This window comes from Xyrauchen texanus, chromosome 27 (assembly GCF_025860055.1).
Source record: "Xyrauchen texanus isolate HMW12.3.18 chromosome 27, RBS_HiC_50CHRs, whole genome shotgun sequence".
NCBI classification, from domain to species: domain Eukaryota; kingdom Metazoa; phylum Chordata; class Actinopteri; order Cypriniformes; family Catostomidae; genus Xyrauchen; species Xyrauchen texanus.
Window position 1 is genome coordinate 25,613,691 of NC_068302.1, and position 23,175 is coordinate 25,636,865.

The 23,175-nt window shown below is 38.4% G+C and overlaps 2 protein-coding genes across 3 annotated transcripts in view; both read left to right on the plus strand.

Moving 5' to 3' along the window:
• The first annotated feature begins 1,190 nt into the window (after window positions 1-1,190).
• cfap276 (cilia and flagella associated protein 276) lies at window positions 1,191-5,058 on the plus strand. The gene is made up of 5 exons (XM_052094764.1): window positions 1,191-1,335; window positions 1,500-1,616; window positions 1,779-1,894; window positions 3,908-4,023; window positions 4,161-5,058. Exons 1-5 carry the CDS (start codon window positions 1,258-1,260, stop codon window positions 4,229-4,231), a joined length of 498 nt encoding a protein of 165 aa, XP_051950724.1. The 5' UTR covers window positions 1,191-1,257; the 3' UTR covers window positions 4,232-5,058.
• A 12,216-nt stretch (window positions 5,059-17,274) lies between these two features.
• LOC127621244 (innate immunity activator protein-like) overlaps window positions 17,275-23,175 on the plus strand; it is a 30,199-nt gene continuing 24,298 nt past the window's right edge. The window contains exon 1 of one of the 2 annotated variants that reach the window (XM_052094751.1): window positions 17,275-17,455. The gene's annotated coding sequence lies outside the window, so the exon portion shown is untranslated. Of the gene's footprint in view, window positions 17,456-18,255; window positions 18,367-23,175 lie in introns of those variants that run through there. The other variant, XM_052094752.1, reaches the window with a different exon arrangement.

The following is a 23,175-nucleotide window of genomic DNA, read 5'->3' on the forward strand; positions in this document are numbered from 1 at the left end:
GATGAGTCAAATCCCAATCTCAATGCGAGTATAAAATGGTGATTGATTTAACTCTGTCATTCAGTTTCTAAACTGAGGATGAACTATGTTGTGTACATTTCCATTTATGGATCTAAAATAGTGTGTACCTCTCAGAAGTGGCTGATTCTAGACATAGAAGTCTTGTAACATGGCATCATGTGATCTTGAATAGCCTACATACATGTTTCTCGTGACTGAACAATGTTCTAACGATTACATTACTATCATGTAACACTGTTGTTAATGATTATGATCAACATGGTTAATCAAAACCTTCTTATTCGAGTCTATTATTCTTCTCTGAAGAAATTCATTCAACACATGCTCACAGCAGGTTGACATCAACACTTTATTTCACATACAAGAGTTAGTACTGTCCAAGCGGGGTAACCCTCCAAACTTCATAGTTTTATGATAATGTTTGTGTTTGTAGTGATTATATTCCATCAGCAATAGGCCCATAAAGGATAAACGTTATGGAACACTAATGTGTTATACTTTTTTTTTTAAAGGCTAGCATATTGTATTGCAGTCTCGGTACATCTGTCTAACGCGCAATAAAGTGACAAACGGTTTTTGCATCCTACCTCTGCTATAAATAAAAGGAGTCCCAGTATAACAATAACGCCTTTGCGTATTAACAGTAAAAAGTGCGGGGCTTAAAAACATTATTGCTTCCAGATGTATTCCCTGTCAAGGCGTGTAACAGAACAGGAAAGCAGTGAGACTGTTTGTTTGCAGATAAAACTCGCTGAGCTCTCCTATTGGTCAGTTTCTTTTGGATGGAGATCTGTTTTATATGCATCAAGTTGAGATAGAAAAATATTCAACAATTGTAAAACACATGGGTAGTTTATTTTCTGATAGACTGATTATCAAGACAATGGATCTGTCAGATGGTTTGAGTAACATTACATGAATGAGAAAAGAAGGTCTCTGTTGGTCTACAATTGGGAAAATACTAGAAGTAATTTTAATAGCCTACATAAAAACGCCACATTTACGTGCAGTTGAACAGCGCGTTCCTTGTTAGCGTCCATACGCATAATCATGATATTGCATTAAATCCGTTAATAAACTCTGTTAATGTAAAAGTTTACGTCCAAAAACTAGCAACTGACGCTCAAAAGAGGTCTCTTAGCAACGGTGGGAGGGACAACAATGTAGCTAGAAAAAAGATCCCAAACCATCGATCTGTAACATTCCAAAACACTGAGCTGGAAAAATTGTCAGAATATGCCACGAGAACGAGATCCTTTTCCATTTCCAAGATTTGAGAACGACCATACTTTCAATGGGATTAAGGAAATTCAGGTAATATTTAAACTTGAAAATTGGCCTAGTTTCAGTTGAACAGTATAACCTGCAAGGTTGCATATCTACTTCGCTCATAATAACGTATTTTTAGTTACCTTAATGCCTATATTTTATTTATATTTTTCTCACTTCTTTTGGCCTCGTTTGTGGAAAATGACCAGAAACTGCCCTATGACAAGCCAGCTCATCTCGCCCAAAATGATGAACCCTGGAGGAGACTCAATAACACGGGAACAACGTCTAGTTCCCGTCGAACTATCTTCCATCGTGATATTACAGTGAGTTGATTTGCCATCAAAGGAAGATTTTAGTTTAATGGTTATAAATATATATATGTGCACCATGCCTTATTTACAGCAGCTTGTATAATCCCAATTCTTACAAAAATCACTGGAAATAAAGGTTTTGCAATCCATTGACTGCTATAATTGTGTTACAAGGCACCAAAGGACAGTCTGGACATTCATCTAAAATCAACATATGATCACCATCTTGGATTATTTCAGGACAAGAGCCAAACCCTGACACAGAGGGAAACTGTTGCAGAGAACAATGCGTAAGCAATCCTCTAACATTCTAAAGGGAAAGTTCACCCAAAAAAGAAAATTCTCACCATTTACTCACCCTAATGCCATCCCAGATGTGTATGATTTTCTTTCATCTGCTGAACACAAAATTTCTTAGAAGAATATCTCAGCTCTGTTCGTCCTTACAATGCAAGTGAATGGGTTCCAACCTTTTTGCGCCACAAAAAGAACGTAAAAGCAGCATAAAAGCATTCCATAAGACTCCAGTGGTTAAATCCATATCTTCAGAAGTGAGATGATAGGTGTGGGTGAGAAACATAAATTTTTCCAGTAGGGGCCATATGCATGAAGAACGTGAATCACCAAAAACACAAGAAATACAACGTGAAAGGTAAAGAGATTGACTAAGCAGGGAGAACTTAGTTAAAACTGACTAACATATTGATACGTTTCTCATCCATGCTTATCCTATCGCTTCTAAAGGCATTGATTAAACCACTTGTCTTATGGATTACTTTTATGTCATTTTTGGAGCTTCAAAATATTGGCACCCATTCACTTTCATTGTATGGACCTACAGAGCTGAAATATTCTTCTAAAAATCTTCATTTGTGTTCTGCTGACGAAAGTCATTCATACACATCTGGGACTGCATGAGGGTGAGGAAATGAGGAGAGAATTATCATTTTTGAGTGAACTATTACTTTAAACAAACCCACTTGATAGCACTAGGGTTGCCTCCTTGGCCCTGTAAAATTCCTGGTCACCAATGACTGAAAAACATATTGCTGGTCAATAAAACATTATTTATGGTTGTTCACTCCTTGATTGATATGGAAATAACTACATATATATAGCATATAATTCAAACAAACATCAACATCAATACACTATATACAAATATGTTAGCGTATTTTTAAGATATACATTTAAATTTCAGAACAAAATTCCATCAAAATGATTTGTGTAATATTAAACAGAAAAAAAAAAACGTATGTATAAAGTTAAAAAAAAAAAGCACACATTCGTACATTTTAACCAAAGGAAATCAAACGTGCATAATAACTCAATCACATTTTGTTTTCAAGATTTACAATATGCATGTCAATAGTTACATTTCAATTTCATGAACAATTTCCATCAAATCTTTAACCAAATTAATTAAAAAAAAAACTTGGATATTTCAAGTTTTACTAATTTAATTTTGTTAAGTTCACAAAATTCAATTTGATGGAAATTTATGAAATTGAAACATGTAAATCTTAAAAATAGGCTCTTTTTTGTGTGTTGTGCATTACAAACCTAAAAGATCTTACATGAAAAAGGAAAGACATTCCTTTTTAAGACATGTTTTCCAGAATATTAATGCATTATCGCAAGTAGACAGAAGTATAAAGGATTATTCACACAAAGGTGAAAAATCTCAATCATCTGAAAAACCAGTTCACTAAAATGAATCTGACTTACTTTTCATTCATATGAGAATGTGTTTGATTCTCCTTGCATAGTGTTCTTACAAACAAGGGTTCATATATGTGAACACATCAGGAAAGGTTTTAAACTACAGAATATTTTGCGTCCCGTAATGGAATTAAAATGTTCCAGGACAACTGGAAAAAACCGGGAAGATCCTGAAAAATCCTGGATGGGTGGCAACCCTAGCACACATACATCACCCAGACAATATTTGTTTACAGCTGACCTGGAAGACAATTTTTTACATTGTTTGTTGATCTGCATTACACCTATAAAACGCATGTCAATAAATAGGTCTCAGATATCAATAAGACATTCAGATGAGACTGTAAATCTGATCTTTTCAGATGTTAATTAGACTGTGATTCTTTCCAGGTGAAAAGACCTAAAACAGACATCTTGGAGATGTACGTTTGCTATCGGGCCTGAATTTGTTTAGCTAAATGTACCTAAAACAGTGAAAACAGGTTAAACTGCATATACAAAATATGTTGTTTCTTTTTTTCTCTCTTAAGACTGAGTCATAAGGCTGAATCTCTCAACTACTTTAATGTTTTCTCACTCAGGTCACTGAAAAACAAAGAACAATTGGAAACTCTAGTGTGCGAGAATGAAAACAAAGGAATGAAATTGTGGGTCGACTCCCAGAAAGCTTCTATATACAGCATTAAAGGCACAATCGGTGAGAATTGTGTAATGACTTTGTTCAAGTCAGTAAAATCTGGATTTGAAACCATTATGTGCTTTAAAAAGGGTTTCTAAACCGCAACATGGCCTCTCTTTACATAAGAGTTTACAGTTTTTTTCTTTCATTTACAGAGTCTCACCACACCGCCTCTACAAACCGAGGTTATTCAAGGAAGCATGATGGCGGATTTTACACCTTGTAATGCAATAAAATGAGACGACCTCCCAATTTGAGATGACCACATGTACTACACATACTTCCAGTTTGATTGTTTTAAAACACAGCTGTTTGAGAGAAAGAAAAAAACGAAAGCAATGCAGGTAGTTTTCAAGACAAAAGTTACACGGTTTAAAACAATAACTCAATAACATTTTTGTGGCGTGCAGCTCCGTGATGCTCATCACTGACCCCATGGACTCACTTTTAGAAGTTTTGGAGAGATCAGAATCGCTTGTATACTCCCTGAACAAACAGGAAACACTGGGCCGAAACTCAGCACCCTGCCTGCTCTAGTATATCTGATCGATTCATCATTTCTTACCACAAATTCAATTGTGGATGCCCCGAGTAATGTGAAATGCCTCACGATCATCGCTACAGAAGCTCCCGAGTCGGCTATTATCATCTCTAAATCCAAGTAGGGCAAAACTTGGATCAGATCAAATAAGATCACGGTGTAGATTTTTAAAATTGATCACACTAACAAAACACAAACATTCATGCAAGCAATCACTCTCGCATACTCACACTCCACACACGACTTTCATTCAAATGATCGCTCACATCCAGGTTGACGTCATTAACACTGTGGCATCATGGGAAACATTTCAACCACCCTAAAAAAAAAACTATACTACCCTCTTGTGGTTACGTATTTTAGGACTCAGTAAACAGCATACTGTATACTTCACAATTTTATATTTTCTTAAGATTATGTAATAGTATTTTGCATGGTAGGACGGATTAACCATTTAACTCCAGTAAGGTTTAAACCTGGTTTAATTGTGGAAGAATCAATATGTTTGCAAATATTTTCCCCCTGAAAATTGCATGCATAATAAATAATATTATTTAACAAGCTTTTTGTGTATTTAAATAAAACAACACGCTGTGCAGAATTATATTAGTTATTCTCATTTATAATTTAAGAAATAAAAAAATCAAGAGTTCATGTCAATTAAAATTAGCTTTGAATAGTCTACAATTAGTTAATCTGGCGTCCTGCGTGCCTCGTGTAAGTGCAGGTTAATCTTGAATGGCGTAATGAGTTTCAACGCAATGTCTAATAAAAGAACAGTGACACGCAGACTATACAGTCTCCACACACCAGTCGAACAGTGCTGGATTTGAACACAGCAAAAAAAAAAAAAAAAAAAAGCAATCCGCTGTGTGTGGTGAGGTAAGTTTTTTGTCCTCTTCGTGTTAGAGTTTATTTGTGGTCGATTATGAACCATTAATGACTGCTGATGCTTGGTAGAGGGAGTAAATATTTATGGCTGTCTAGTTTAATTACATTGTGTTTTGAAGAGCAGTGGTTATTGAATGTTTATGGTGTCCAGTTATTTCTTTGTTGTACCTTTTGAATGAAATCTCACTTGAAAGGGTCCCTTGAAGTAGGGGAACAATTGAAAAGCTGCTTTAAACCGTTTCAGCCTTCTAAGACATCTCTTAAAAGAAAAGTACACCTAAAAATGCGCAATTTACTCGCCCTCATGCCTTCCCGGGTGTGTATTACTTTCTTTTTTCTGCTGAACAAAAAAACTCTGTAGGTCCTCAATATGAAAGTGAATGAGTACTAAAATGTTTAAGATCCAAACTGCACATAAAGGCAGCATAAAAGTAATCCACAAGACTCAAGTGGTTAAATCTATGCCTTCAGAAGCAATATGATTGGTATAGGTTAGAAACAGACAGTGCTGGGTGGATTACTTGTGAATTGTAATAAGGTACTGATTACAAATTACATGACATAAAATGATATCATTAATGTATTCTCAGGTAAAAAAAATAATTTGGGTAATATAATTAAACCTAATTCTGTTTTATTGTCATATGCATTTGAGGAGCATAATCTTTGCAAAAGTACAGAGGAAGAACATTTATTCCATTATCTTTATTACTAACAAAAACAGCATCAAAAACTTATGACATTTTTAAAAAGTGCATTAAACATTATATAAATGAAATATTAAATCTAACAGCAATGACAGTGCATGGCCAAAGTTTATACTTCAAAACGCTGAGACCTCAAGTTAATTTTAAGTAGTGGTTGACCGATGCTGATATCCAGAGAGCAGGGTGGCTGATTCAATGCTGATATATATATATATATATATATATATATATAAACACTTTAATATAGTAAATAACATAAAATTGCTAAAACAAATAAACTCTTATTTAGCACTATTTTTATTACATTTCACACAAAACTTTAACTTTGTAAAAAAATAATAATCTAAAAAATAAATATTGTATTTTAAATGGTAAATATCCATTTATTCTGATTTCAGTCTAGTCATAACATTTATGTCATTTATTTTCACATGAAGAAATGAATATCAGGAAGGAAATATGCACCGTAGTCCAGCAACCATAGATGGCATGACCATGTTAGCAATTGCATTTTTCTCAAAAACAGCATAGTGAATAAGACGTTTACTTATAGCACAAGTAAAGTGCTTTTACTTTTGAAGACGAATAAGAGACGATTTAGCAGAGATGGGCCACTTCTTTTAAAATGAAGGGGAATTAGAATGGCCAATTGCAGTCAACGGATGTAGATAGGAAGTTCCACCTTACAGGTAAGAGTCAATCACCTTTTAGATACAGACATCACCTGTCAACCAACTCGAGAATGTGCACTAGCCATAAAAGCTGGGAAAATTGCATTATTATAATTATTTGCATAATCTGAGGTAAAGAAGCACCATTTGATACCAGGTTTGTAAATATGTTCTTTGACTGTGATCCTGACCAAACGTTTTTGAGATTTTGGTCTTCCTCCATTCACATATTGGATCTGCACTTTCAGGACTGGAAGTAGCCTCCCGAGAGCATTCCAAATATGACAGACAGTGGACTGACTTGCTAGAGAGACTTTGGTCGCACTCGTGCGTATCCAGTGTGAGTAGCAATCTCCTGACAGTTTAAACGACCTGGATCTGGGTGTTTGATTCAGAGTTTTTTTTTTTTTTAGTCAACGCCGATTCCCGACTCAAGTCGATGGATTCGATCGATTTTCAGGATAGCTTCAAAATCCAGAGCCGTCACCAGGGATTTCCATTAGTAGGCAGTCCCTTCCCAAGATCGCTTTTTTTTTTTTCAAAATTGCTTGTCAGGCATGAGCGAAAAATTAATGGAACTATAAAAATCATAGCTTAATTGCACTTATAGCTCACTCAATCCACTGCTTATTGCATCCGATTGCCACTCCGTGATAAAGTTGAAGTTTTTCTGTAGGCTAACTGGTCAGTTTCTCCTATCCAAATCCAAACATTAGCTTTAGTGGGAGGGGAGGAGCTTACTTCAGTCTAGACTGCTTTCATGCCGATGGAAAATTGTTCCTTTTTAATAGGCATATTAGGGAGATGTAATAAAATATACAATAGTTAGTTCTGGTCCTCAAATCTAATTGGACTAGAGATGTTCCATGAGCACTGATGGTCTGACAGGATCAGCACTCCGAAGCTTCACTGTGTGTATCACTCCGCTTGTGTTCGTGCCATTCTAAACTATGGTGTAAGAGCAGTGCATATCTGTTAGGAGTTAGTCTTTATTTTTTTGGCAGGTGGTGGCAAAAGATTGCTCCGTGTCAGAGGGGCAAGAACCGCATCGATGCGTTTTGTGAATGTGCGAGGAGCCAGAGAGAGTCTGAAGGGCAGGACATTGAATTGATCCGCTGTTCCCTCGAATGCGAATCTCAAACACATCCTGCGATGTCGTACAATTTGGATATGAAAGTACGCATCCTTCAGGTCTATCGACGCAAACCAATCTTGTGGGCGTACATGCGTTAAGATCTGTTTCTGAGTAAACTTTTTGAATGGGTGCTTTGAGTGTGTTTTAAATGTCTCCGATCCAGGATTGGCCGAAGTCTGCCGTCTTTCTGTGGAACAACAAAATAAAGATTGTAAAACTCTTTTTGTACTGACAATTTGGCACAATCTCTATTGCGTTTTTCACGATGAGATTGTGTATTTCGACTCGTAACACTGGCGCGTCCTCGAGTGAAACCATGGAAGATGGAATGCCATTGAAACGGGGTGGCCGGCGTGCAAATTGGATCATATAACCATGTTCGATCGTTTTGTGCACCCATTCTGAAATGCACGTTAGGGCTTGCCATGCGTCCAAGTAATGGGACAGAGGGCAATTTGGTTTGCTCACTGTATGATATGATGTGATGCTTACTATAGGGAAGTGTTTGACCATAATGTGTGTGCCTTGAAGAGGAAAAAGGCTCTTTATTGAGAATATGTGAGCATCTCATGCATTTGCAACAAGTACTGTATTCTTTTGCATTCATTGCTTTTTTTTATTGCATTTATTTGAGTGAAAGACACAGAAACAACATTTTTAACTATATTGTGAACAACAATATTCCTTTCCTGGCAAACAGTAGTGGGGAGATGGGGAACAGAGTTTTTTGTCTGTAATCGTGCCTTTTTTGGGGCAGACCCAGAGGGAAACGCAAGCTCTGCTTTCCAAATTCAAATCCCTTTATTGTCACTCAACCATATACACTAGTGCAACAATGGGTGAAAGTCTTGGGTGCAGTTCCGAGCAACATAGCAGTCATAAAAGTAATGAGACATATACCAATTTAAAATAAACATCACCGCCTGCTATATATGTCCTGGAGGGCCAAGCTTACCTCTGACGTGTCTGGCAAACCCTTTTCAGGGCTTTGCAGTTGAGGGCAGTGCTGTTGCTATACCAGGCAGTGATGCAGCCAGTCAGGAGGCTCTCTACAGTGCTGGTGTAGAACCATGTGAGGATGTGGTGGTTCATTCCAAACTTCCTCGGCCGTCTCAGGAAGAAGAGGCACTGGTGAGCCTTCACAATGGTATCAGTGTGGACAGACCATGTGAGTTCCTCTGTGATGTAGACACCAAGGAAATCGAAGCTGCTGACTCTCTCAATGGGTGTTCCATTGATGATGACGGGGATGTGTTCTCTGTCTTTTATCCTGAAGTCCACCAGATGGTCTTCCTGACGTTGAGGGAGAGGTTGTGATCCTGACACCAATGTGTCAGAGTGTGCACCTCCTCTCTGTAGACTGTTTCATCACTGTCAGTGATCAGACCTACCACCGTCGTATCATCAGCAAACTTAGTGATGTCATTGGAGCTATGTGTTTTCACACAGTCATGTGTGTAGAGGGAATACAGGAGTGGGCTGAGAACACAGCCCTGCGGGGCTCCAGTGTTGAGGGTCAGTGATGAGATGTTGCTGCCCATTCTAACCACCTGAAGTCTGCTTGACAGGAATCTAGCTGCACAGTGAGCTGTTTAAGCCCAGAGTTTTGCATCAAGCTTGGAGGGCACTATGGTGTTGAATGCTGAGCTGTAGTCTATAAACAACATTCTGACATGTTCCTTTTTTTCAGGTGGGAAAGAGCAGTGTGTAGTGTAGGTGCAATGGCATCATCTGTGGAGCAGTTGTTGCAGTATGCAAACTGCAGTGAGTCCAGTGAGGCACGCAGCACAGAGCAGATTGTAATCTCTGATTAGTCTCTCAAAAGCATTTGCTGATGATGGGGGTCAGAGCAACAGGATGCCAGTCATTTAAGCAAGTGATTTTTCAATTGCTTTGGTACAGGCACAACGGTGGATGTTTTAAAGCATGTGGGGAACACAGACAAGGAGAGGGAAAGGTTGAAAATGTCCGTAAAAACACAAGCCAGTTGGTCCGCACATGCTCTGACACGGCCAGAATGCCGTCTGGACCCGTGTCTTTACAGATATACACCCGTCGGAAGGATCAGGTTACATCCGCTACAGAGACCGAGAGTGAACTAACCTCTAGCTTTGGCCATGAGAGCTCTCTCCATGAGGGCAGTGTTATTTCCATCGAAACGAGCATAAAAATTATTAGGCTCATCCAGGAAAGAGGCAGGGGTGTTTATGGCAGAGTTTTTATTCCCTTTTGAAGTCTGTGATGATATTAATTCCAAGCCACATGCTTCTAGAGCCAGTGGTGTTTAACTTTCGCTTCAAAGGGTTGTGCCTGGCAGGTACACTTTTGCTATGCGGGCTGATACATAGGTGCAGATACACACACCCTGCTGAAGCGCTGCAGGAAATCAGGATGCTGATGCCCGTTCACTAGTGATGCGTCAATCGGCCAAGCCATGTGATGTTTGCCCGAGCACTGCAGGGTAGGGGAAAGTCTTCTCATGAAGATTTCGCCCGCTGACTTGTGCATATCAAAGGCAATGTTAGAGGGCTTCTAGACGAGATGATCATTGTTTTGAATGAAGAAATTCATTCAAAACAAGGAACGAGGAAATGGTGTTTGTGCACCTGTTTTTATACCGGACAGTTTTGTGTCAAAACAGAAGGGGTTCAAACACCATAGAAAATATTTGAATATTGGCATTATTGTAGAGAGGTTTCAACTAGGTTGTGTAAGAAGGCAGTTTCCATATGAATTACTATGCAATGTCAAGTGTACTGCGTCGTAAGGGAACGCCAGCTTTTTAAACACAACAGTCTCGAAATCAACAGATTAAATGGCTGTAGATTTAAGATCTATTGGTGTGGTTATTGCTTTGATAAAATATCACTAGCTTACCTGTAAGTTAAGTGTTTCCTATTACATATGATCTGGCGATGGCCCTGTGAATGTCTTCAATCGCACACACAATTTTATTTTCTCTTGAGTTTTTAAAATGTGACATGAAAAATTAAAACTCCTGCTATTATAATTAGAGGCATTTGCATAACTTGACCTTAAAATGACTGGTAACAATATCATTCCCTAGTTGCTTCCCATATCCAATTTTAATAGGGAAAATAACAAGAACCCGGCTGGGTCGGAAATAATTTAATTGTCATAGAAACCAGACAAATTGGGAGAATCCACTTCTTCAACCTGTGTTCCTTGCATTGATGTAATACTACGCAAACTTCCAAAAGTTTTAAAATCTGTCACACCGCTCTCTTTTGCACGCACGCACATTATCTCTCACTCATACGCACATGATGAATGCGGTGGTGTCCGACCAACCAACAGGTGTTTGCAGCGTATATGATTGGTTCTTAACAACGGCAATTCATTATTTTGAGGCAATCACAACAAAGTCTAACAAAAGAATAGTTTCCTGTATCAGAGTCGACTCCGATTCCACTACCTGGATTGCCTGCTTGGATTGTCATGGAGTGACCGTCATGATTTGTGAATCAGAGGAACTTTTGATCCTGAAGTCTTGATTGCTGATAGAATATGCGCTTCAGAGGAAGATATTTGATGAGTGCTCGACTGGAAGAAAAGGCTGTATTTTCGTGAGGTTCGTGAATTACATCTGTTTAAACAATTTATTTGCAGATGATATATAATAGAAGCTTGATTTATATTTGCCTTTTATCATTCGAAAAGTGACAGGGAACTGTTGAGGAGAGACTGTTGGAATACGTTGAGGTGACCAGATTTATAAAATGGTAAAACGGGGACATTTCTAGTTCAGTGGTAAATATGTCATTGAAATTTCACGTTACTTATCTATGAATTAAAAAAGGGTGACAATTCAGATGTAATGTATTTTGACCATGGAGAATGTAGTAATGTGATGAACTATGGTATATCATACACTGATGAATATGTCTCAGTGAAATTCTGATACGGAGGTAAAGTTGATTGTTTTTAATTGTCTTCTGTTACAGGAGTTCATTCTTTTCCACACTATTCAGTAGATGACATTGTGGCATAAATGTGAACCAAACACACACACACATATATACACACAGACAGCCTTGACTAATTTTAAGTGCATAAAACCATAGCATTAATGACCATAAAATGAATGGCAACGACGTTGCCTAGGTCAAAGCTTTCATCTAAAAACACTTAACGCTTATTGATAGTCCATCACCAATTCCAAAGCTGAGGTGCATGATATCATTTGAACCGCAAATATATTCTAAAATAGCAGGCTATTTTAAAACGGTAGGGTTCCACTGAGTCACACAAGGAACAATTGTGTCAAGTTTGATATATATGTGTTAAATCCAGGTTTAACATCTTTTCATTATTTGTTACATACGAAATGGAAAATAGCAGAGAACAGAGTCTGTATCAGAGGTCATGGGGTTGAAAAATAACTTTAGAACTCCCGTGTGCTGAAATCTATTTATAGCTATATTTGCTTCGTTCTTCTGTGTTTGTACATCAAGCCAACATCAATTTGGAGACCAAGCAGGTTTCACCTCAGTCCACAAAGATTATTTGATTCGGTTACATCTATTTTATGCAGTTATACAGGTGAAACTCGAAAAATTAGAATATCGTGCAAAAGTTCATTAATTTCAGTAATTCAACTTAAAAGGTGAAACTAATATATTATATATACTCATTACAAGCAAAGTAAGATATTTCAAGCCTTTATTTGATATAATTTTGATGATTATGGCTTACAGCTTATGAAAACCCCAAATTCAGAATCTCAGAAAATTAGAATATTACATGAAATCAATAAAAAAAAAAGGATTTTAAATACAGAAATGTCGGCCCTCTGAAAAGTATAATCATGCATATGTACTCAGTACTTGGTTTGGGCCCCTTTTGCATTAATTACTGCCTCAATGCGGCGTGGCATGGATGCTATCAGCCTGTGGCACTGCTGAGGTGTTATGGAAGACCAAGATGCTTCAATAGCGGCCTTCAGCTCTTCTGCGTTGTTTGGTCTCATGTCTCTCATCTTTCTCTTGGCAATGCCCCATAGATTCTCTATGGGGTTCAGGTCAGTCGAGTTTGCTGGCCAATCAAGCACAGTAATACCATGGTCATTGAACCAGGTTTTGGTACTTTTGGCAGTGTGGGCAGGTGCCAAGTCCTGCTGGAAAATGAAGTCAGCATCTCCATAAAGCTTGTCTGCTGAAGGAAGCATGAAGTGCTCTAAAATGTCCCGGTAGACGGCTGCGTTGACTCTGGACTTAATAAAGCACAGTGGACCAACACCAGCCGATGACATGGCTCCCCAAACCAACACAGACTGTGGAAACTTCACACTGGACTTCAAGCACCTTGGATTGTGTGCCTCTCCATTCTTCCTCCAGACTCTTGGACCTTGGTTTCCAAATGAGATGCAAAATTTTCTCCCATCAGAAAAGAGGACTTTGGACCACTGAGCAACAGACCAGTTCTTTTTTTCTTTAGCCCAGGTAAGACGTTTGACATTTGAAGCCCATGTCCAGGACCCGTCTGTGTGTGGTGGCTCTTGATGCAGTAACTCCAGCCTCAGTCCACTCCTTGTGAAGCTCCCCCACACATTTGAATGGCCTTTTCCTGACAATCCTCTCCAGGCTACGGTCATCCCTGCTGCTTGTGCACCTTTTTCTTCCACACTTTTCCCTTCCACTTAACTTTCTATTAATGTGCTTTGATACAGCACTTTGAGAACATCCAACTTCTTTTGCAATTACCTTTTGAGGCTTTCCCTCCTTGTGGAGGGTGTCAATGATGGTTTTCTGCACAACTGTCAGGTCAGCAGTCTTCCCCATGATTGTGAATTCAACTGAACCAGACTGAGAGACCATTTAAAGGCTCAGGAACCCTTTGCAGGTGTTTAGCTGATTAGAGTGTGACACTTTGAGCCTACAATACTGAACCTTTTCACAATATTCTAATTTTCTGAGATTCTGAATTTGGGGTTTTCATAAGCTGTAAGCCATAATCATCAAAATTATATCAAATAAAGGCTTGAAATATCTTACTTTGCTTGTAATGAGTCTATGTAATATATTAGTTTCACCTTTAAGTTGAATTACTGAAATTAATGAACTTTTGCACGATATTCTAATTTTTCGAGTTTCACCTGTACTTGGTGTATTAATTTTGTAAAATGTTGAAATAATTATCTTGTCCAGTGGCCTGGATTTAGACATCACAGTAATATGCTCTGACTTACATTTACATTGCATTATATATTTAATCTGTCATATAAACTACATATTTGTATACTTGTACATCTTAGACTTTCATTTTGTAAACTAAAATGTTAATGTGCATAAATGGCCCATGATTTGTTACTGACTTTCATAGTTGAGTCTAAATGTTTGTTTACTCCCTGTAGAGAATTATCTGTGTCATCCCAGCAGAGCTCAGACAGTGGAGAGGAAGGTCTTCGTTTTAAAAAAACTGTACGGCTCACCCAGCGAGTCTCTCAATCGCCAGAATCTCCATAAGGAGCTTCTACTCAGCCATATGAAGTGAGGGAGAGTAGAATCTATAGCAGGACTTTTCAGATGCTTTGCATTTCTAAAATTGTTTATCCTCGTTTCCTTGCTTCCTAGCTCCACCCTCTTAGGAAACAAGGAAACGATGGAAGAAAAGGAAACGAGGATAGAAGAATCAAAGTAATATGTATTTGTAAATTAGAATGTCCTACTCATTCGCGCATCACTTCAAAGCGCCGTTTCTGTACCGCTGCAGTACCTCGGCGTGCTTGCCATTTATGTTACTGAATCTTTATTAATGTATTTATAAATCCAAATAATTCAAGATGCACTGTTGAAGTATGTGACAATTATGATTTATTTAAACTGTTGTACCAGATGTAAAAGGTCAGGAGGAGGTTGGAGGGGGAGTTCCTCTTCTCTATGAAGGTCAAGTCTCCTCTGCTGTAATACACCATACAATTCTGGTTTCCCTTCCAACAATAGACCTATGAGAAAGAAAAAAACAAATCTCATAAGAGGGGCTTTTGGCTTACTTTGAGTTGGCTAAACCGTTTGGATTTAGTTTATTTTATTCTTAGCAAAAATGTACATGCACAAACACCACATCATTAGCTTGTTCAGGTGTGTTTGATTAAGGTTGGTCACACTAGGGTTTGAGCATGCCCAGTTACTTTGGACCTTACAACACTGCAAACCATGCAGCTTTGAAGTTAGTGTTCTTTGAATTCAGCCAAACATTAAAATTTTTCATTTAACATACCCTTTAATCAAAGCGACTTACAAATGAGAAAAATACAAACAGAAGCTATTAATTTAAGATTTAGAGAGGTTAACTGGTGATGTTAGGATCTTTTTGATAGTCTTTGGCTATGCAAATTTGCAGGTCAGAATTATCCAAATTATAACTTTGGTACACAGAGAAAGATTATACTTTTCCACATAAGCTTCTTAGTTTCCAATCTCATACATTTATTCATACATATGTGTATGAATCGAAGTGAATGGAGCTCAAAGTCTAGTGTGATTGCACCTAGGTCTTCAGGATTACTTTAAAATTACAGGCAGGTGTGTATGAGAGCAGGACAGGAACTAAGCATTGCAGGATGGTGGCCCTTCAGGAGCAGAATTGAAGGGTGCGTCTCAATTGTGCTTGTTTCCTCGCTCCTCCATCCTCAAGCCCATGACCTGGACACCGATGAAAGTCTGCCATCATTAAGGACATATCAATTTACTAAATGCACCGCAAGGATGGAGGAAAGAGGAAGCTTCCCGAGGACTGGAAGCATAAGGATGTATTTTTGGTTGAAGGACCTGATGCACACATAACTTCTCTCCTGGAACAGGAGCTCCGCAAGAGACTGCAGAAACTACAGGAGGTACTGATTACTCCCTATCAAAATAATGTTTCTGATCACTAAAAGAGTGGTCAAGGTTTTTCAATATGTATGGTGGTACATTTGGTTCTTTGGTAAACGGATAATTCTGTGGCAATACATTTTGATTGTGGGTAGAGGGCTGTTGTACGGACATTAGTTTTCCTTTTTTAGGGTTTTGGAAATAATGGAAACATTGAAAATTATTAAAAGTAGTTTAGACTTTGTAGGTCCTTAATGCAAGTGACCAAAATGTTCATGCTTCAAAAGTTACTAAATTAATCCATAAGACTCCAGGGGTTTAATATACTGTATGTCTTCTGAAATGATGCAATCACTTTGTGTGAGAAACGGATCAATATTTTCCATTTATACTATAAGTCTTAGCTTTTCAGAATGTGAAATTTGTAGTAAAAAAGGTATTTTAATATGTATCTGTTTCTCACCCACACTTATATCACTTCTGAATATATGGATTTAACCACTGGAGTCTTATGGATTACTTTTAGGCTGTGATGTTTGAAACATGAAAGTTTTGGTCACCACTCACTTGCACTGTATGGACCTATAGAGCTGTGATATTCTTTGTGTTCTGCAGAAGAACACCTGGAATGGCATGAGAGTGAGTAAATTTTGAGAACTTTATTTTTTGGGTGAACAATCCCTTTAAAGTGGAAGTTCACCCAAAAACACAAAATGTCAATATTTACTCCCATTAATGTTGTCCCCAACATTTATGATTTTCTCTTTTTTTCTTCTTCTTCTTCTTCTTCTTCTATGGAACACAAAAGATGTTAGAAACGACGTTCAATTTTATTGAATGGAAAAAAAAATGCATTGACCGTGAATGGTAAGAGAGACACGGTAGTTTGGGTGAACTCAATTTAATTTCATACAGTAACCATGACAATTACAAATATGAATACTCTCTTTACATAGTATAATGTTTTGCAGAATGAGATGGAGGAACAGAGACATAAAGAAGACCAGAAGAATGTTCCAGAATTTGTTCAAGTGAAAGAAAAATCTGCGACATACAGATTATTACACAAAACAACCGAAGGATGAGTGGGGAGGATGTGCTTTGCCATTTTTACAACCTGTTTCATTGATGAGGAAATAAAAAGTATGTTCTTGTATTTTGTAATGTGGCACGCATTTCATGCAATTAAGAAATGTAGCCCTATATTAAAAGATTGTTGAAATGGTGTTAAAGCTATCAATGTCTTGTATTATATTGTGCTCTCTCTTTATTTATTTTTACCAAAATGATCAACAATAATAAAAAAATAGGATCACAATTAATTTGTGTATTAATTTAATAGTGTTCAAAAAACCTCCTCCTTGGAATTTATAGGCTACAATGCTATATTATTCACAACCTCATGATGGGTTACATTCAGCAGCATTATCATTAACTAATTTGTTTTTTTTCTCACACTAGAAATTTGATTCTGGCCATCTTTGCATTTACAGGTGGCACTTCTGCAGAATCTGCACCCTCACGGTCTGGAGAGAAATCTCCATGGAATTATTTCACACGTAAATGAGGACCTGTTTAATTAGCTGATCTTTAATTTCACTAAGAGGCACGGGGAAAGAAAGCTGACCATCTGGCGCAGCTCGCTTATAGAAGCAAAATAACAACAGGAGGTAAATGAGAGCAAAGGAACGTTTGTAAGGGCGTTCACACAGGATACTTTTATTTGTATTTATTTATTGGTCCTCCCGTACTGTTTTTCAAATGTGTATCAGTGTAAACGCGCTACACGGACGTCTTTGAACCGTTGCGCCACGTTTTTAGACGCCGTGTCAGGTTTAAAAGAACGTAACATTAAAAAATGTTTTGTTTTTTTTTGGCATGAGAGCGGGTTCGGCCTGAACAGCCCCTCAACAGAAGAGACTCGAGCTATTTTTCTACATCAAAAATGATATATTACGTGTTTATGAGCGAATTACAGTAACGTCAAATAGTATCTTTCAGCAGCAACTTGGTTTTAGATCGTATCGGGCATGGTGCTACGCAGCAAAACAATACAATTGTGGCAGTGTTTAATTTTAGACACTATTAATAAAGTCCAGAGGACAATTCGCCAGCTGTCTCGTGCACTCGCCTCTTGTTAGACTTGTATTGTCTTTGGTTTCTCCCGCTGGCTCTATTCATAGTTGAAAACGCCTACCGATGAAGAAGCGTGCGCTGCCTTCAAAAGATCACGCATATACACGCACGCTTTAAAAGCATGCAGGCAAAAGCATTCGGGATAGGGGAGGATTGCAGTGGTACGTTCGTGTTTTGAGCCTCTAAACTTGATTGAAGCGTTAGTTGTATGTTTGCCTCACAAGTGTACATGTAGGCTTGTGTTAATATGTATGTTATCCTGTAAATATAAACTGAGGGTTGTTACGGTTAAATGTTACGCTTCCCCCACACAGACACGGTATGGTACAAACCAGTAGCTTTCGCCCAGTTTGAGTAGAAAACCCTTTACAACCGCAACCCATCACTGTATGCATGCTTATCTGCAGCAATGGAGTAGCGGCGTGCCTGGATACCGCAAAGAAAGGTATGATAATGAAGATGTAACAATTTACCTAGTGGTCGCGTTTATGTTCTTACACCTCGAAATGTTTTTTGTAGCATATGAAAGTATGGCATACTATGGGAATTATATGAAGGGTAAGGCATAGCCTATACAGAACGTTTGTAAACATTGGCTTGTTTAAATATGTGTTGCTCATCAACCTTATTATGGTAGTAAACAATAGACATTTAGGAGTAAACATTTCAACACTGATCATTTCACTGCAGTTTAAGTACTACTTTGTTAGATCATCCAATCCTTATTTAAAACATGCAAATCATATAGATTATCAGTTTAAGAAAATGGGATTGCATGACATTTGTGTGCCCTGAGCCTTTGATGTTGATTGCATGATTTTATTATGGTTGGTTAGGTGGATTACATCTGCTTTCCACAATGTAAACAAGTGATTTATATGCTTCAGGTTTTCAGAATAGGAACATTTTATATTAAATGCTGTATCTATAAATATCTGTAAAGCACATTGTCTCACTTAGTGCTTGCAAAAGTTTAGTATTGATCCAGATCGGTTTAGCCATTCTAATCTCTGCATCAGTTAGAAATTAATTTTGAAGTCTAACTTTGCCTATGGAAAAAGAATCGCCCTTCTCAGCGTTTGTAGTACCCAGAGACATGCAGAACACTTGCCACATTTGAACCTAATTGGCTTTGTGCTTGGACACAGATTGGATCATGGGTGTGTGTACACAGGCAGATAATTCTTACTTTCATTGATTTGCTAATGTGTTTTCATCTTGATGGTCTTTTTGTAATATAGTTCGTGTTTCATCCATTCATCTGCATTGAGTGGCATGTGGTGATTCCATTTCTCTCCTCTCAAGTCTTTATTTTCTCGCTTTCTCCGCCATACTTTGCATGGCTTCATTAGCATTCAACTCATTTTTGGCTTTGCACCAGCTGTGAAAAAATAAGTCACACGGTAAATTCAGTCACTTTTATAACATCTGCATCCACCCGATTCAGCATCCCTATAATAATAGGCTCGGCATGCATTCTGGGTCCCATTCAAGTCTCCTGTCAGTTTCCAAGATCTGGTCCTCTCTGGGAATTCCAGACCTGGCCACAGTGGTAATGAAATGGGCCGAGAAGGCATTCCAATAGATCACAGCTCTAATGGCTCATGGGAAAGGGTGTTGGAGAATCTGGAAGAGATGCAGAGAATTGCCTGATTCGCTGATATCTCATCTTTGAGGATGGGTGGATCTGTAGTGTTATCGTTCTACTGTCTAGAAGACCATGTCCTGTCTGCTCATCTGAACTCAATAAGCTTTGTAATCAAGACTGGACTAATGTGTTTTTAGAGTGAAATTCACTGCAAGTGCAGTTTGTGGGTTTAACTTGAACACCTTAGCATTTTAAGGGATAGTTCACATGGAAATGTATTTTATGTGACCATATACTTATCCTCATGTTGTTTTAAACCTGTAACACTATCATGGAACACAAAAGGGGATGTTAGACAGGATGTTAGCCCCAATCACCATTCACTTTCATAAAAAAATAAAATAAATGTCCATATGAAGTGAATGGTGACTGAGACCAACATTCTGTGTAACGTCTATTGTGTTACATACAGAAGAAAGTCGTACAGGTTTGGAACAGCATGAGGGTGAGTAAATGAGAACAGAATTGTAATTTTTAGGTGAAGTATCCCTATAATAAACATAACAACAAAAAAAGTTAAAATTTAAGGAAAATTACCAGCTGCTGGGGTCACTAGAAATTCACTGTAAACAATTACCTTGTTTCAGGCATAACAGGATTTTATTTTGATGTCTGTATAATTTACAGTACACTACCATTTATATTATTACATTATAATAACTTAGTTGATTAACCTTCTGGAGCTATTTCACTTTAAATGTATTGTTAAACACTGTAGTAAGCTGGCCACATGAAAACTAAGTTCATCATGTGGTGAGTAGCCTTTTACCCAAGACCAAGAGGTAAAAGGCCCCTATAGGGGGGTTTTAGTGAGATAGTGTACATATTGGGTTTAAAGATATAGTGCAAAATTAGTCAACTAATACAAATAATTCTGAGACAACAAGATGCATTTTTTGAGTAATAAATTTAGATGATGCTCACTCAAAACAACTGCTTCAGAAAAGGGTGCACAATTTCCTTTTAGTTTCAAACTCATCTCAAGTATATTATAAACAAATTAATCTCCATTGTGATCAGCCAATGTGAACCCACTTTGAACATTTTTCAGAACAAATCTATTCGCACCAATCATAAAAACAATGTGTTTTATGGGAGTTTTTAGCCCCTGCGGCTTTTACCCCAAAAAACATCCTTTCACTTACCGGACAGTTATTTAAGAATCTTTGATTTAATAACCTTGAACAAAATTGAAAATTCTAAATAATTATTTTGTCTTAAAATAAATGTTAATTTCAGGGATTTTGGTTAGCTACAGTACATACATTTGCAACATTTTAAAAAATGTAATCAAATTGCATCAATATCAAACTAACATTGCACACAAAGATCTAATGAATCAGAAATATTGTGCAGAGTATAGTGGCAAACAGGTGTTAAGGAAAGTACTGTGGTAGTTCCCTTATGACTCTGTACACTTGACATTGCATCCTTGCTGACGCATATGGCGAGTGTCCTTCTAAAAGACCTAGTTGAAACCCTTCTACAATTATGGCAATATTCTAATATTGGCTATGGTGTTTGAGCCCAGCCCTTTTAGGTACGAAGCTGTCTGCTATAAAAGCAGGTGCGCAAACACCATTCCTCAGAATTTTCTTCTTTCACAACAGCGATTCATCTCATCTAGAAGCCCTCTACTACTTCGCCGTCGACATGCACGAGTCAGTTGGCAGGATCTAAGGAATATTGTGGTTCAGAATGTTGTTTTCTGTGTCTCACATTAATCACATGCAATTAAGTGTGCACATTATGCACAACCGCTTCACAATGGTGAGTGGTGCATTATATCATGAATGAACATACAAAGATTGTTACGGTGAAATGCCAAATATGGTTTGCATCCTGTTGTGACGTATTGGCCCCTGGTTCGCGGGCAGTTGTTAATGGAGTATGGGTTAATAAATACGCACATTGAATCAGCTCTTGATTGTTCATTGCATAGGACACAAACATGGTGTCAGAAGTGAACACTAGATCCTGAACATGGCTTTAAACAGCATTCCTGCCCCTGAGGGCATGCGGATGTCAGGAGACATATCCAAAAATTGGGACAATTTCAGAGGGGAATTCGAGGACTATGAGCTAGCTACCGGGCTAAGTGAGAAGCCCAAAGAGGTGAGAGCGGCAGCGCTGAGGTGATTAATGGGTAATGAATGTCGGCATATCTACAGTCATAATATTGTGTTGAACGAGGAACAAACGAAGGATCCGAAATTCATACTTGATGCATTCGAAGATTATTTCAAGCCTGCGAAAAATGTGATCTATGAAAGATATATGTTTGGTTGTTGCAAGCAGGAGGTGGACGAGCCTATAGACAACTTTCTCACGAGGCTGCGGGAACGAGCATCGACCTGTGAATACAGGGAGCTCAAAGATGAAATGATTCGCGATAGACTTGTCCTGGGCATTGCCAATGAGAACACGAGGCGGCGCATGTTGCGTGAACGTCAGTTAACTTTGTCACAGTCTGTCGAAATATGCCGACTGGCAGAAGCGACGGAACAACGAGTTAAAGTTATTGACAACACAGTCAGTGACGCTGTGAATATCGCACAAACACAAAGGCTGAAACGCAGGGATGGTGAAATGAATAATGAGCAAACGATCAGAACTGTGAAGTGCAAGTATTGTGGGGGTGGTCACAAGAAAGGCAGAGAACAGTGCCCCGCATATGGAAAGACCTGTCGATCATGTGGTGTATTGAATCATTTCGCAAAAGTGTGTAGAGCACGTCAGATTGCAGACAGGTCCTGCAGAGTGAATGTAATGATGGATGATGGTCAGGACGTGCAAGGGCCCTACAGCGAGGGTCGACTTTTCGCTGCTGAGGAATGCATTGACACAGTAAAGTGCCCCGGTCCAAGATGGTTTGTTAACCTGACGCTTAATAAAAGAAAGCAGGCCTGTCAGCTAGACACGGGAGCAACTTGTAACATTATGAGCCGTATAACCAAAGAAAAACTGGATTCAGAAAGCCCTTTGCAGCCAAGCACAACAAGACTGAAATTGTATTCTGGTGCCACAATGCTGTCGTTAGGCCGATTTCATACAGAATGCACAATAAAGAGCACCAAACACAAGCTAGTCTTTGAAGTGGTCGAAGCTGATCAAGAGCCATTACTTTCGGGTGACACATGTGAGCGGCTAGGGCTCATGAAATTTACCATCCCAGAAGAGCTTCACAGACTGATTGCATACTCCGACATGCCTTTCACAAAGCCACAGTTAATTGACAATTGCAAGGACGTGTTTAATGACCCAGTCGATTCAGTCCCAGGAGAGGTCCGCTTTGTGCTCGACAGCAGCGTGTCGCCTGTGCAATGCGCGCCACGGAACGTGCCAGTGGCCTTGAAAGCCAGAGTAAAAGAACAGCTGGATAAATATATGAGAGACGGACACATCACAAGTGTCACGGAACCTACACCATGGATCAGCAACATGGTAGTCATAGCCAAGCCAGACAAAGTAAGAATATGTATAGACCCAAAACACCTTAATCAAGCACTGCAAAGATCGCACTATCACATGCCAACGCTGGAAGACGTTCTGTATAAATTACCCAAAGCACGTCTGTTCACGCTGGTAGACGTTCGCGATGCCTTT

Excerpts from the sequence above, each read along its gene's own strand:
- cfap276 (XM_052094764.1), top strand. The coding sequence starts at position 1,258 with ATGCCACGAGAACGAGATCCTTTTCCATTTCCAAGATTTGAGAACGAC. Across the intron at positions 1,895-3,907 it reads ACTGTTGCAGAGAACAATGC|GTCACTGAAAAACAAAGAAC; the intron begins GTAAGCAATCCT and ends TTTCTCACTCAG. Across the intron at positions 4,024-4,160 it reads CAGCATTAAAGGCACAATCG|AGTCTCACCACACCGCCTCT; the intron begins GTGAGAATTGTG and ends TTTCATTTACAG.